The sequence below is a fragment of the Malania oleifera genome, chromosome 2 (genome assembly GCF_029873635.1).
Source record: "Malania oleifera isolate guangnan ecotype guangnan chromosome 2, ASM2987363v1, whole genome shotgun sequence".
Classification (NCBI taxonomy): domain Eukaryota; kingdom Viridiplantae; phylum Streptophyta; class Magnoliopsida; order Santalales; family Ximeniaceae; genus Malania; species Malania oleifera.
This window is the reverse complement of record NC_080418.1, coordinates 16,090,294-16,103,069: the sequence shown is the minus strand read 5'-3', so window position 1 is coordinate 16,103,069 and position 12,776 is coordinate 16,090,294. Positions and strand designations below refer to the sequence as shown.

At 34.2% G+C, this 12,776-nt stretch overlaps 1 protein-coding gene across 3 annotated transcripts; it reads right to left on the bottom strand.

The window, feature by feature from the left end:
- Window positions 1-2,931: 2,931 nt before the first annotated feature.
- On the bottom strand, window positions 2,932-11,490 carry LOC131149558 (ACT domain-containing protein ACR9). 3 transcript variants are annotated; one of them, XM_058100105.1, is made up of 6 exons: window positions 11,030-11,490; window positions 6,055-6,273; window positions 5,854-5,959; window positions 4,674-5,025; window positions 3,699-3,983; window positions 2,932-3,320 (listed from the first exon to the last, which is right to left on the bottom strand). In XM_058100105.1, exons 1-6 carry the CDS (start codon window positions 11,181-11,183, stop codon window positions 3,174-3,176), a joined length of 1,263 nt encoding a protein of 420 aa, XP_057956088.1. In that variant the 5' UTR covers window positions 11,184-11,490; the 3' UTR covers window positions 2,932-3,173. The 3 variants fall into 3 exon arrangements, with proteins under 3 accessions (XP_057956088.1, XP_057956090.1, XP_057956089.1); XM_058100107.1 differs by having other exon boundaries at window positions 3,699-3,917; XM_058100106.1 differs by having other exon boundaries at window positions 3,699-3,920; window positions 11,030-11,470.
- Between the last annotated feature and the right edge of the window lie 1,286 nt (window positions 11,491-12,776).

Sequence of the window (12,776 nt, the reverse complement as noted above, 5' to 3'; positions counted from 1 at the left end):
TGGAAGATGGGGTGACATCCATATTTTTCATAACAGGAATATAATAAAATCAAAATTAAATAATTAATACGTAAAATTATAAATATTTATTTTTTGTGTATCAAACAAATCATGAACTTTTTCTTATAGCTTTTTTTTTTTTTTTTTTTATTATTGTTATTTTTGTATGCAATCGGTTAGTTCGGCCAATTTGGTTAATTAATTAAATTAACCAATTTTTTTTTTTCGATTAACCCCATCCCATAACAAAACCGATCGAATTGAGCTCTTTAACTAAACCATACCCGACCGAACCAAATTGTCGAGTAATTCGATTAACCGAATTTAACCGAATAATATTAAAATTAATTATAGAAAAAAAAATATGAATATATAATTTGTATGCCAAAATGGGAATGGCCGAATGGGAAGGGAATCTTGGAATGGAACATTGGAAGTTTGGAACCCTAGCATAAAATCATATAATTTAATAATTTATATTTAATTATTAATTAATTAAAATTTAGGTAATTCGGTTAACTAAATTATATTTTTCTGATAACCGAACTGAAAATCAAATATCCAAATTTACCTCATTCTGAAACTGAACCGAACCGAGCTACAAATTAACCGAATCAAACCGACCGAATTCGGTCGATTAATTTGGTTAAAACTGAATTATGCTCACCCCTAGTTATAGTTATAGTTTATTTACCTTATAATATTTCAAATACCCTATGTTTTGCATAACAATAAATATAAACAAAGATATTTGACTATTATTAGAATTTTAATTATAGAAAAATAGTGCATTACCAAATTTTAAGGTAGCAGCTAATTCTAGTGTCATGTTTGGTTTGCAAAATACAATTGGTTGGGAATAAAATAAATGAAACAAAATTGAAATATAATAAAGTAAAAAAATAATGTAATGATTATGTAAAATTTTAAATATTAAAATTATTATATTATATATATATTTTTGTTTAGTAGACAACTCAAGTCTTTTTCTTATGTTTCACCTTTATTCTCGGAGAATACTTAAATTATAGCATAATTTTCATATATATATATATATATATTTGAGATTCGGTGAAATGATCCAGCTCGTCATGGAATTGTATTTTGTTGAGTAAAATTCTAGAAGGTTGACTATTTTACTATGTTTTGTAATTATTACACATGATTTGATACGCTATTCAAATATTTAGAAAATTTTGTAATCTTATTCTCAAAAAAGTGAAAACCCAATCACTAGTGGCGATTTGCCTTCAAATATTTGAAAATTTATATAATTTTTCAAAAAAGTCTGAACTCCACTATTGAGAATGGATCAAATTTATGATGAAGTAATATATTTAAATTTATGTTTTGTAAAACATCATGAGAGTCTGTCATTAGTGGATTATAAGAAGTAAATTCCTTAATTGTCATAAATATTTAAATTTATTTCCTTGAGTGTCACACGGATTGGATTTTAATAAATTAGATTCTTGATTGTCACACAAATTACAATTTGTTTCATATTCATAGAATATTTTTGTATTATACTTAGCATCCATCTACAAAAAGAGTTTATTTTATATGAAAAAAGTTTATTTTAACATTTGGACCCACATGCAAATGAGAAAAATGGATTATAATAATGCGATTCGCATTATTTTAATGGGTCTGGTAGCCCTTTTATCGTATTTATTTAATTCCACTTTTTGTTTTTTTGGCTGGCTACTTTTTTGGCATCTTACATCTCTTACCATATTCTTCCATGGAGCATGAGATTAGATTTTCCATTAGCATGGATTTCCAATCTCAAATTTAAATTTTTGTTGACTTAATAAAAATTTAAAATAATTTTATATTAAAAAATATGATAAATTTGACACTATTCAAAGTTAAGAACAAGCTTTCTTGTACAAAAGACACGGACTTCTTCTAGCATTTAATTAAAAAAGACACTTACCTCATTTAAAATTTTGAAAATTCTAAGAAACTCTTCTGAAATTTCAAGAGTTTCACAAACCTTCTCTCAGGTTAACCAAACAGACATTAAATCCTTGTATTTTTATAATAAAAAAAGATTAAATTTTAAAAAATACAAATATCCCAAATATCAAATATCAAAATAAATCTGTAAGATTTTAAAATCTTAAAAGAAGCCCATGATATTGTAAAACCTCATAGAAGATAGATCAGTGTCTTTTTATCAAATTTTAAAAAAATAAAATAAAATCTTTTACCTCATTTTTAATAAATTATTTAATTTAATTTATTTTCTAAATATTCAAATTAAATTTAATTTTAAGGCTAAACAACAATATTTTAAACAAGTTTTAGTCACAAATTATTTTTTAGAAAGAGAGCTTAAGCGCAACGATAAAGTTGTTGCTATATGACCTACTACAGGTCATGGGTTCAAGGCATGAAAATCTCTTACAAAAATATAAGATAAGATTGCGTACTACAAACTCATTATGGTCCGCTCCTTCCCCCAACCCTACATATACAAGAGCTTTGTGCACCAAACTGTCTTTTTTTTTTCTTACAAAATAGTTCAAACTAAGCCTAAAAGGTTTGGATTAAAGAGTTACTAGGAAATGCATGCTTTGGGAAGAATGTGGAGCAACATGCACCCTTTAACTCATTTACACATTAGGCTTTCTAAGACTCGTATCTTTCCCTCCTACTGTTGAAATAGAAAAGAAATTAAATAAAATTTTAAATAAAAAATATAAATCTAATCAAGCGATAAATTTAATTTTCTGCCAATGCCATTCCATTGCCAGGTGGGAATGGCCACGAACCAAACGTACAAAGAAGAAAACCAATCTAACACTATTGCTGAATTGCTTTGCCATCAAGCCCTCTCTAGGTTCTCCAAAACAAATCCAACTACTCATTTCCGCAGTTAAATCCTCTTGTTCATTTGCACACCACCATAATAGCTGCATCCTATTTGATGAGTAAATCTAGCAATATACTGAATTAATGCACCTCTGGAAATGGAAAACATGGCGTTCGTGTTCTAAATGAAATTTACAAATTGAAATCTCAGCACCTAATTACACATCATAGCAGATTTGAGAATTCGAACCATAAACAGATATTGATGCCCCGCGCATAGGATTCAAAGTTTTCTTTGAGCCCTATTCACTCGAAAGAGAGATTCTTGAAGCTTATAAAGCAAATGGATTGGTTCACCAGCCCATCAATGATCTTCTGACTCTATCTACAATCTGATTTTTAGCTACAACATTCGACATCTGAAATTCATGATTCTCTTCCAAAAGAAACCTGTAGACTTCCGATTCACGATCCAACATTGAATGCCTTCCTATTTCAGCCTGCAAGCCAAGAGACAAAAATTTTGCAAGTACTTTTGAGCATTCAACTTAAAATTTGACAATAGGGAAGTGATTCAAGATATTTGTTTTAATTGTGTAGAAAGGAATTCAAGACCACTCGGGGTTTCATCACTTGGAATTTTTTTCAAATTCATGAGTCAATCTAGCACCAACATAATTCCAGTTCCGGTTTCACCATCTCAGCCCAACTCCAATGATGTATTGTCTCATCATTACAGTTTGTTTCATAAAAGGTGCCTCAAAAAGTTGAACCCTAAATCCTTGTGGGCCAAGACCATTATCATTTGCTTCAATAATCAATATAGTGAATTCACATTAATTACAAATCATTTCCTATCTAATGTCCTGTTTTCTTACCGAGAAAATGCAGATCCCAAGAATTTTTAAAGCAAGAGTGACATCATAGAAAACTCGCGGTCTTCCCTTTCCGGATAGCTCTACTGGGTTGGCAACCAACAATTCAGTATCCGGCCCACGATTTGCAATAATAACGCGCAATGGATGAAGCATTTCCACTTTCAAACGGGAACACAATCCGCTTTGCTTCTCTGGATCCACCATCTTTTTGCCATCCTTCTGCTGGATAAATAGATCTAGATCACGATAACCTTTGGCATTTGGTAAAAATCGACCATAAGCTATCTAAATAAAAGGAAAACACAAAAAACAACAATATTATAAAACATAAAACTGTTTATGAGAGCTTAATAAGCATGCATGCAATTTAGAATTAAAATGCAGAGGAAATGTGAAATTTTAAATTTTTGATCTAGCCATAGAGTAAGTCAGACCTTAAGGTTGACCAAATTTATTGGAAGACATTTTATTAATTGGAATCTCTTCTGTGAGTGTTACTCTGGAGAAATCTCTAGCAGACGGGCAATCCATTGGCCTATAGAAACAAAATGAAGAAGTTTGTTCACTGTTTGTGGTTGATGCTACAGTGCATAACCTAACCAAACCAGACCACTTAATTGACCTAAATTGTCTGTATTGATGGGCAGAGAATGATTCTAGAGATTAATTATTAATCCACACAGATCTGCAACCTGAATAGTTGCGAACTACCAATCACTGAATAGGTCTGCAGATGGTTGAATTTTAATAAATAGGTTACCTCTTTTACAGAGGTGGTGACACTTCCACCATTATTCTACCCTTACCAGGATTTGAGAATCTAGGCCACGTTAACAAAGCATGACAGTTCAGAGTAAGTGACCATTCTCAAGAAGACAGCTTAAATCCAATGTAGATTGACCAAGATCATGCCAAGTGTACCTAGATTCTAATTAGAAAGTTGCATGCCAAACCCATCAGCATACCAGTCAGTACCTGAATATTGCAGTCTTTTAAAGTTCGTAGAATGTCATAAAGGAGACCCTTGTGATCAGGGCAGTGTATCTGAAGCAACGTATGAGCTGGGCTTAATGTATTGTCTACTGTTACATTAGCTTTCTTCAATTTCACCAAGTCGGGGCTAAGCGCTTGTGACCAGATTTCCCTATCTGACATCTCACATCTAAACAGTTCTTCAGCAGTTTCTGGAGACAGAGAGGAGATACCATGAAGATTTTCATACTCAGGGCCTGCCAACTGAAGTTCACAGCTGATACATGATTCGCCTAAAACAGCATGCAGCTGTTCAAATACTTCATCTTGTCTATCTTTTGTGTGTAGAAGCTCCCTGAAACAAAGTGCCAGATAATGGAGATTAATAACTGGTAGACTTCCAACCTTAACAGTCATCTTAAAAAAGAAACGGGTGACTGTTTATGAATGGCAAGCATAAACAGTGCCTCAAACAAATAGACTGAAATCTAGGTCTAGCCAATTTCTGTCCATCCTCCTCCACGGTATTGCTATCTCAAGTGTTTCACTCATTGCTGGATGTTAATCTTTCAGGAAACGAAAGGATTTTCAGTGTGAGCACAATTGGGAAGCACCAATGCACACTTCAAGCAGAAAAATAATAAAAATCAAAGATAGGTCCATGAAGAATTAAATAACCACAAGCACATGAGAAAATACATTTTTTTTCTTTTTTTTCCTAATAAGAAAAAGATTAATATGCACATTATGTTCCATATTAATATCTTAAATAATATATATGTTTATATTTGTGAACAAAAATACTTATAATGGTAAACCAAATAAAACAACAAATATATCCCAGATGCGGCAAGTTAGCCCTCAGCTAAAGAAATATATAGGAAATAGATGCTATTCATTAACAGGTGATTCGGATGGCGTATGTTACTAATGAATCAAATAGCTAACTTTATCATAGAAATTTAGAAAAAAAAAATTATTTGGGTCAACAGTCAGTTACTCTTACAAGTCATCCCAAGCAAGCCACATGAACCTGCATGAAAAGTTATTTCACATTGCCAAAAAGGACTACTTATCACATGTTCAGTATGGCATAGAATGCTGTACAGCACGAGGTGCATTCACAAGCATTGAATATTTTCACATCCAAAAATCAAAAGAACCCCAAAAAAGAGACCCTCACATATTATCTGTTATAAAGAAGAGGTCCAGGACTCTGCCATCTGGAGTAGTCATCACTTTCACCCTTTGAATTGTAAGCTCAAGCTCACAAAGGACTTGTGTAACATCTAACGAAAATATGCAATCATATTAATTAGAACGACATATAGCTACACACAGAACCCAAATGAAGAACAGTATATATTAACACACTTGCTATTACCATGTAACAGTCCTTTTCGATCAAGGCAAAAAAACTTCAACAGATAAACTGATGAAGAAGTGGAGCATGTAGCTGGCTGGTCAAAGAAATATGAAATCAAACATGATGGACAAACAGATAAGAGACGGTTTTTCAAATTTGTCCATCTGACGATAAGCGAGCCCAAACGAGGAACCACCCATAGTACAATGTAGCACCATTTTCCATCAGTTGAGATATCTACAAGAAGAAAAGTTTCCAGAAGAGAGAAGCATATAAGCCAAGGCATGGGACAGAGTAAATGAGAATAAAAATTTTAAATTCAGGATATTTTTATTATTTAACAACTACAGCCACTTGTGGATAATTAAATTTGATCAAGAACCACAATTTTCTTTTTAAGTACGAAAAAATATATTAGAGAAGGTCTCCAAGCTGGAGACACCAATATACAAAGATCATAATCTGAGTTCAAACACATCAAACTGAATAAATTGATAGGGCTATCACAAAAAGCACCATTTGTCCAAAAATTCTAACACAGAAGTCCATCTACTCTCAATATTATCCAAAGATGACTCATTTCCTAGAAATGCTCTTCTTCCTCCCTATCCAAACCAGCCAGGAAAGAGAAAGATGGATTGAATCCCAGAAAATCTCATCTCTTTTCCTGCATTTCAATTTCTTGGACCACCTCCTTAACCATCACCCACATGATTCCAAGTCATAAAATTAATCATGCTCCAGTCTTCATCCAATTGCAATGAAGAAGTAGATGACTGTCTGTCTCTTTACACCCAAAAAACAATAAAGATTTCACATCACCATCTTGCAGTAAAAAGATGATGAAAAAAAAAAAAAAAAACTCCATTAATGTGAAGCATGATAGCAGCAGAGAAGGCAACGGCAGCGACGGAGACGATCCGTAGGAGAAGATGCCAATGCATAAAGCAGGTGAGACGTGCCAGCGATGACGAAAATTGCTGCGAGGTGAAGACCAAAAATATGGCCCAAAACGAAGGAAAAATCTGTAAAAATTTCCTTCAAAATCAAGAAACTCCAAGAGATCAATTGTCTCTACGAAGGAGTGATGAAACACGGCATAGCCGGGAATGGCTGACCAGCAGATCAGACCCAATACAAGTGAGCCGGAGACAAGACGGAGACGACGACACAGACTAGCAGATCAAACCAGAGATAGAGTGGAGAGCTGCGAAGTCACTTTGAAGTGCAAAGCTCCTAACCGGCAATCACAGGAATCAACTTCAATTGAGATAATGGAACAGCAGATATGGAAGGGATTTCCTGAAGACCTGTTCCAGAATTCCAACTGCCACCTTTTTTTTTTTTTTTTTAAACTAATAGCAACAAACAACATCCCTGCTCAACAATCAGAGATAAAACAAAATTCCATCCAAACTTCAAAGAAAAACCTGAACAAGACCAAGAAGCCGATGCTTGGTTCACTGGATTCACCCTTGTAATTGGGTTCACGAAAGTATATCTACAAACTGATGGAGGCTTGCAACACCCAAACTGAAGAGGCGAAATTCGGGCGGCGAAGAACTAATCAACGGTGACATACTCCTAACCGAGCTTGACGCAAACCGCGAGACAGGTCTTGATCTTGTTCCAATTGCCGGAGCATTGTGAATCACCAGCTCCTTTGTGTCATTCTTTCGAACACTTGGAGCACACACAGGAAATGAAACCATACTAAACAATATTCCCAAAAATTCCAGAGCAGAATATGGGAGAAAAAAACATTCAGAACAGAATTTTAGAACAGAAAATTCCCAAAATTCCAGAGCAGAATATGGGAGAAAGAATCATCAGCAATTTTCCAAGTAATAAAAACTTGAAGAAAGAAATGAAGAAAATTCCAAAGTAGAATTTTAAAGTAGGATATGTAGCATTCCATAGCAGAATTTTAGAGTAGGATATGCAGCATTCCAGTGCAGAATTTTAGAGTAGGATATGCAGCATTGCAGAGCATAAAATTCCAAAGCATAAAATTCCAGAGCAGAAGTTTAGAGCAGAAAATTCCCAAAATTCTAGAGCAGAATATGGGAGAATGAAAAGAAAAAAAAAATATATGCGGAAGCAAGAATCAGAAAAGCAGAAAATCCGAGGAAGGGAAGCGACGCAATCACCAACAGGGGAAAGAAGAAACCAAAGAAGCGAAAACGAAATGAGAAATGCCCAAACAAAGAAAACAAGAATAGAAAATCGTTGAGATAGGCAATTTCAAATCTCGCAAAATACAGAACGCCTCGCCCATCCGACTCTTCGGCACCTCCAGAGCAACAAAGCAGTAAGGAATCCACGACTCTGGGTGAACTATGGTTTCGATAACTCGGTTTCAGAGGCGAATGTCTGCAACAAAGCCGTGGTTACTGCCCAACACAAGAACGGTGAGGGGTTCCAAGAACCTGGTTTCAGAGGCATCATCAAGAAGCTTCAAGGGCTTCAACATGAGGAGTGATCTTGATCGTGAATGGGAACCCATGAATCTTGATTGCAAGAACGATTTACTTGCTCTTCAAATGCTAGAAGCTGAACTTGAAGTCATCACTGCCGGTGGCAACGACATTGACGGAATCTGGAGCTGCGGACATGGCAAACGCGAGGGATTGCAGCGAGAAGAGATCGCAAAGCCTGTTGAGATTGAGAGAGCGGCAGAGTAGAGCGAAGAGTGCTCTGAGAAGAGTGCTCTGAGAGGCGAGATCGCAAGATGAACTCTTCGCAGGGAATAGCGGAAGAACTCTAAAACTGAGAGAGAGAGAGAGAGCGGAAGGAAAATGCTCTGATACCATGTTAAAATAAATAATCTGTATTATTCCAGAATTAAAGTTATCTTTACAGTAATATTTATACTAGTATATGAAATGAAAAATACAACTGAAATAATAACTAACAAATTAACAACTAAACTAATTAACAGATTAATAACAAAATTAACAATTCTAATAGGTTGTGAACCAACAATGTATATCAAGCTTTAACAGCAACCTTTTGAGTATACCTTTTCTTCCCAAATTGCTTTCCAAGAGAAGTCCGCAAACCCAGCTGCCCACCCCTCATTCAGGTAGCAAACTGTAATAGTATGATATAAATGCAATATCAGAGGCCATCCTACTCTGTTCTCTCCCCTTTTTTCAAGGGTTTAACCCCGCTGTTGTTAAGAAGGTTCCCTAAAATGAGGCATTCCCCCCATTCTCAATTACTTAGATTTCTTCTAAGCCTAAATCTCACCTGACCAACTCTTACCTGCAACCCCCCACCAACTCCACCAACAGTGGCCTAACCCCACCCCACCCCACCCCACCCTCCTCTGTTGTGGCTGATAATTCACTCCATCACAAGGGTCAGTGGGCAGCCTAAAGAGCCCAGAAAAATGGTCTTCAAAGCAGTTTTACCACCACACATCCTGCCATAACTGAACTATATCCCTACATCCCCCAACTTTAAATGCAATTCCAGAGTAAAATGCTACCCAATCCCTCTTGATGTTCTTCCACAGCCCCATCTCATGAGCAGTGGTTTGGTATCATTGCAATACAAAGAACAACTAGCGTTTGTCTATGCTACTAGTTTTCAATTTCTCTTTCCGTATCCATATGTGTGATGGGTCTGTACCCTAATTAAAGCAAGAGTTATTCTTTTTAGGTGGCAGTTTTCTTCTATTTCATTAATCGCCTGCAGATGGTTCTCCATAAAATCAGGAGCAAAATTCAAGAATGATTGTGGCAGTTATTCTTGAGTGATTAATCCTCCTTTGTGCATAAATAGGTGTACTCAAAAGTCTCTCAACTCTCTCAGCTTTCTCTGCTTACTCTAACTCACTTCCCTCAATTCGTTTTCACTGATATGTTTTACATTCACAACAATGTTGCCACAAAAGGTACTAAAACTAGAGATTTTCTGATTTTTACTTATAATGACAGTATTTTAATACCCAGATCTCACTTTTGTCAATTAGATCTATGTATGCACAACTTTTCATGGGGAAAAAAAAAGAAAATAAAATTGACATGTGACTTTAAAATAAAATCAAAATAAAAACATTTCCAAAATTTTTAAAGTTTTAAAAACTAATAAAAATATCCAATAGAAATCCCCATTTTCAGCCTTCATGTTTGGTCTTGGAGTACTAAAGAGTGAGTTTAAAAAAATAATTATAAAGTAATTTCCATTTCTTATTATAGTATCTTTTAATTGGCAATTTGGTTGTTTTTTTCATCATTCAAACCATATTTCATTATTTGGGATTTCAATTTATTTCTAATGTTTGATTTAATAAGGTCCGATATTAGTACCATTAAATCGCTGACTTCTTGATGATGAAAATTTTAAAGTGATTGAATTGCGATAGGATTAAAAAATTGTTAATTGATCTATATTCAATTTATTTCATTTTTGAGAATATAGCTGTCAATTTCCAGTTTTTAATTTCTATATATTCATTTTTCAGTTTCAGTTTCAATTTCTATTTTCGTGTTTTTAAATTTGACAAAAGGCCCCTAAATCTTTTGCCATAATAAACCCAAAAAATAAAAAAAATGGGTCATGCACATTAATCTCAAAACTCAGAAACAGATGTTATATCTTTATAAGGAGCAGAAGTACTAGCAACCAATAGTCCAATTACTGCCAAATTACAAGGATCACAAAAGGAAGATGAAAATAGAAATTGAAACCAGCTGCATAACCAAAATCACATATTCCCGTCGAGTCGACATCCTCAATCTTGAAAAGAAAAAACCAGAAATATAAAAAACAAAATTACAGAAAAACACGGATGTTCCTATAATGAAATGAAGAATAACTTCATAAGCTCAAAAATCAAAGCCAGACATAATCAGGAATACAGCATAGAAAGCCTCAAGGGATCACACAGAAGCAAAATCCATAAAACTACAAAATAAATAAATAAACAAAGAGTAACCAAAACCGCGTTAAGGGAAAGGGCAAAACAGCATTTATCAATAATCACCTCCTTTGGTGATGCCAAGTCCGAAATCAAGGATTGTACGGCAGATATCGCACGCGAGGCCGGTCTTGTCCGGACAATTAACCGTGATCACGCAGGGCTCTTCCGGCACCCTCCCCCTCTGAATCATCACGGCGTCGTCGCTCGGCACGCCCATGCTTACGCTGGAAAAGGAAACCCCCCTACGACCCGCCCTTCCGAACGCCAGGTCCCGAAGGCGGCAGTGCTATGCCTGCTAGCGACGGAGGAAGGCCCCTCGCGGCGGCGCTCAGGTGGCAGTGGTAGTTGTTCTGCAACGTCTGAAGAATCGAGAGAGAGAGAGAGAGGGAGAAGAATCCAGAGAGGAGAGAGAAAGAGAGTGGAGACGAGGAGCAGTGAGGGAGGAGGTGGGACAGGGCAGTTGGGTTGTCCGTATAGGAACAGGAGGGAGGCCACGTCAGTGGTGTGAGCAGCGACGCGTGGCCATAGAATAATGAGGGGTTAGACTCTATATGGAGGGCACGAGGAAGACGTTGGAGTAAACCTGAAAAGTGGATTGGATCGGAAAACTGTAACGGATAAGATGAATTATTGGACGAAAAAATCATAATTCATATTTGATTAGCTTAAATGACGAATTAGACGATTTCAGGTCCAATAATTTATGGCAGATAGGCAATTAATAAGTCATTCTCAAATATAATTTTATTAATAATTTATTTTATATTATAATAATTTAAATTGTATACGATAACTTGTAATTAGTTTGTGTATTAATTTATCTAATAACTGTATCAATCATTCAATTATTTATACTAATTAATAATTCTTAATTTATGTAAGTAAAATTGTAAACATTAAAAATTAATCGTTCATCAAACCGTCAACGATTACATTTGAAACATTTGTTCACTGCAGTTTCAAATGATTAAGATTCGAAAAAAAATCATCACAATAAAAATTAAAGAACGTGAAAGATCCAAATTCAATTGTTTAAAATCATATATTATAACAAATCTGAACATATTGATTCAAAAGAAGTTTATATGTCAACAATATAAGATTTTATCTCAAATCATAAGATTTATGATATCTTATTTATTATTGCCTATATCGTATAATCGTGTTTAAATATCCCTACTTGTATCTTCTCTAAATCACGTAGTATTCACAGCTCAGTTATTTGAATAAAAATATCATTGTTTCTAAAAAAAAAAGAAAAAAAAAAAACGTTAACTGGATTGACGGATATTCGTCGGATAAACCCGATCTGATCCAAAAGTGTTTAATTTGAATAAAAATATCATTTACTTTCTAATAAATAGTATTTAATTTTTGTATGACTTATTAGTTCACAAGATGAAATAGTTTTTTTCAATTTTTATTATTTTAAATAAATAATTTTGAAAACTCGAATAAGAAACCAAAAGTGTTACCATATAAAATTTTATAGTTTTGCTCATATAAAATAAAATTTTATATGATTTTAATTATGACAAATTATTACTGTGAAAGAATCATAAGCATTCACATTCAGATACTGACATATGCTCTTAAAAAAAAAAATGTTTCATTTGTATTTATATTTGTTAGGTAGTTTTGTGTACTTTGCATTGGATAGGTAGGTCAAAAACATTTTGACTTGTATTAAATATGTAGATATTAATTATAGATATACCTAAGCCGAGATTTTATGTATAATTTTATTTTTTATGAATATAAAAGTATATGGGCTTGAGGCTTTCTCAATCTTATGATTAAGTACTATTGT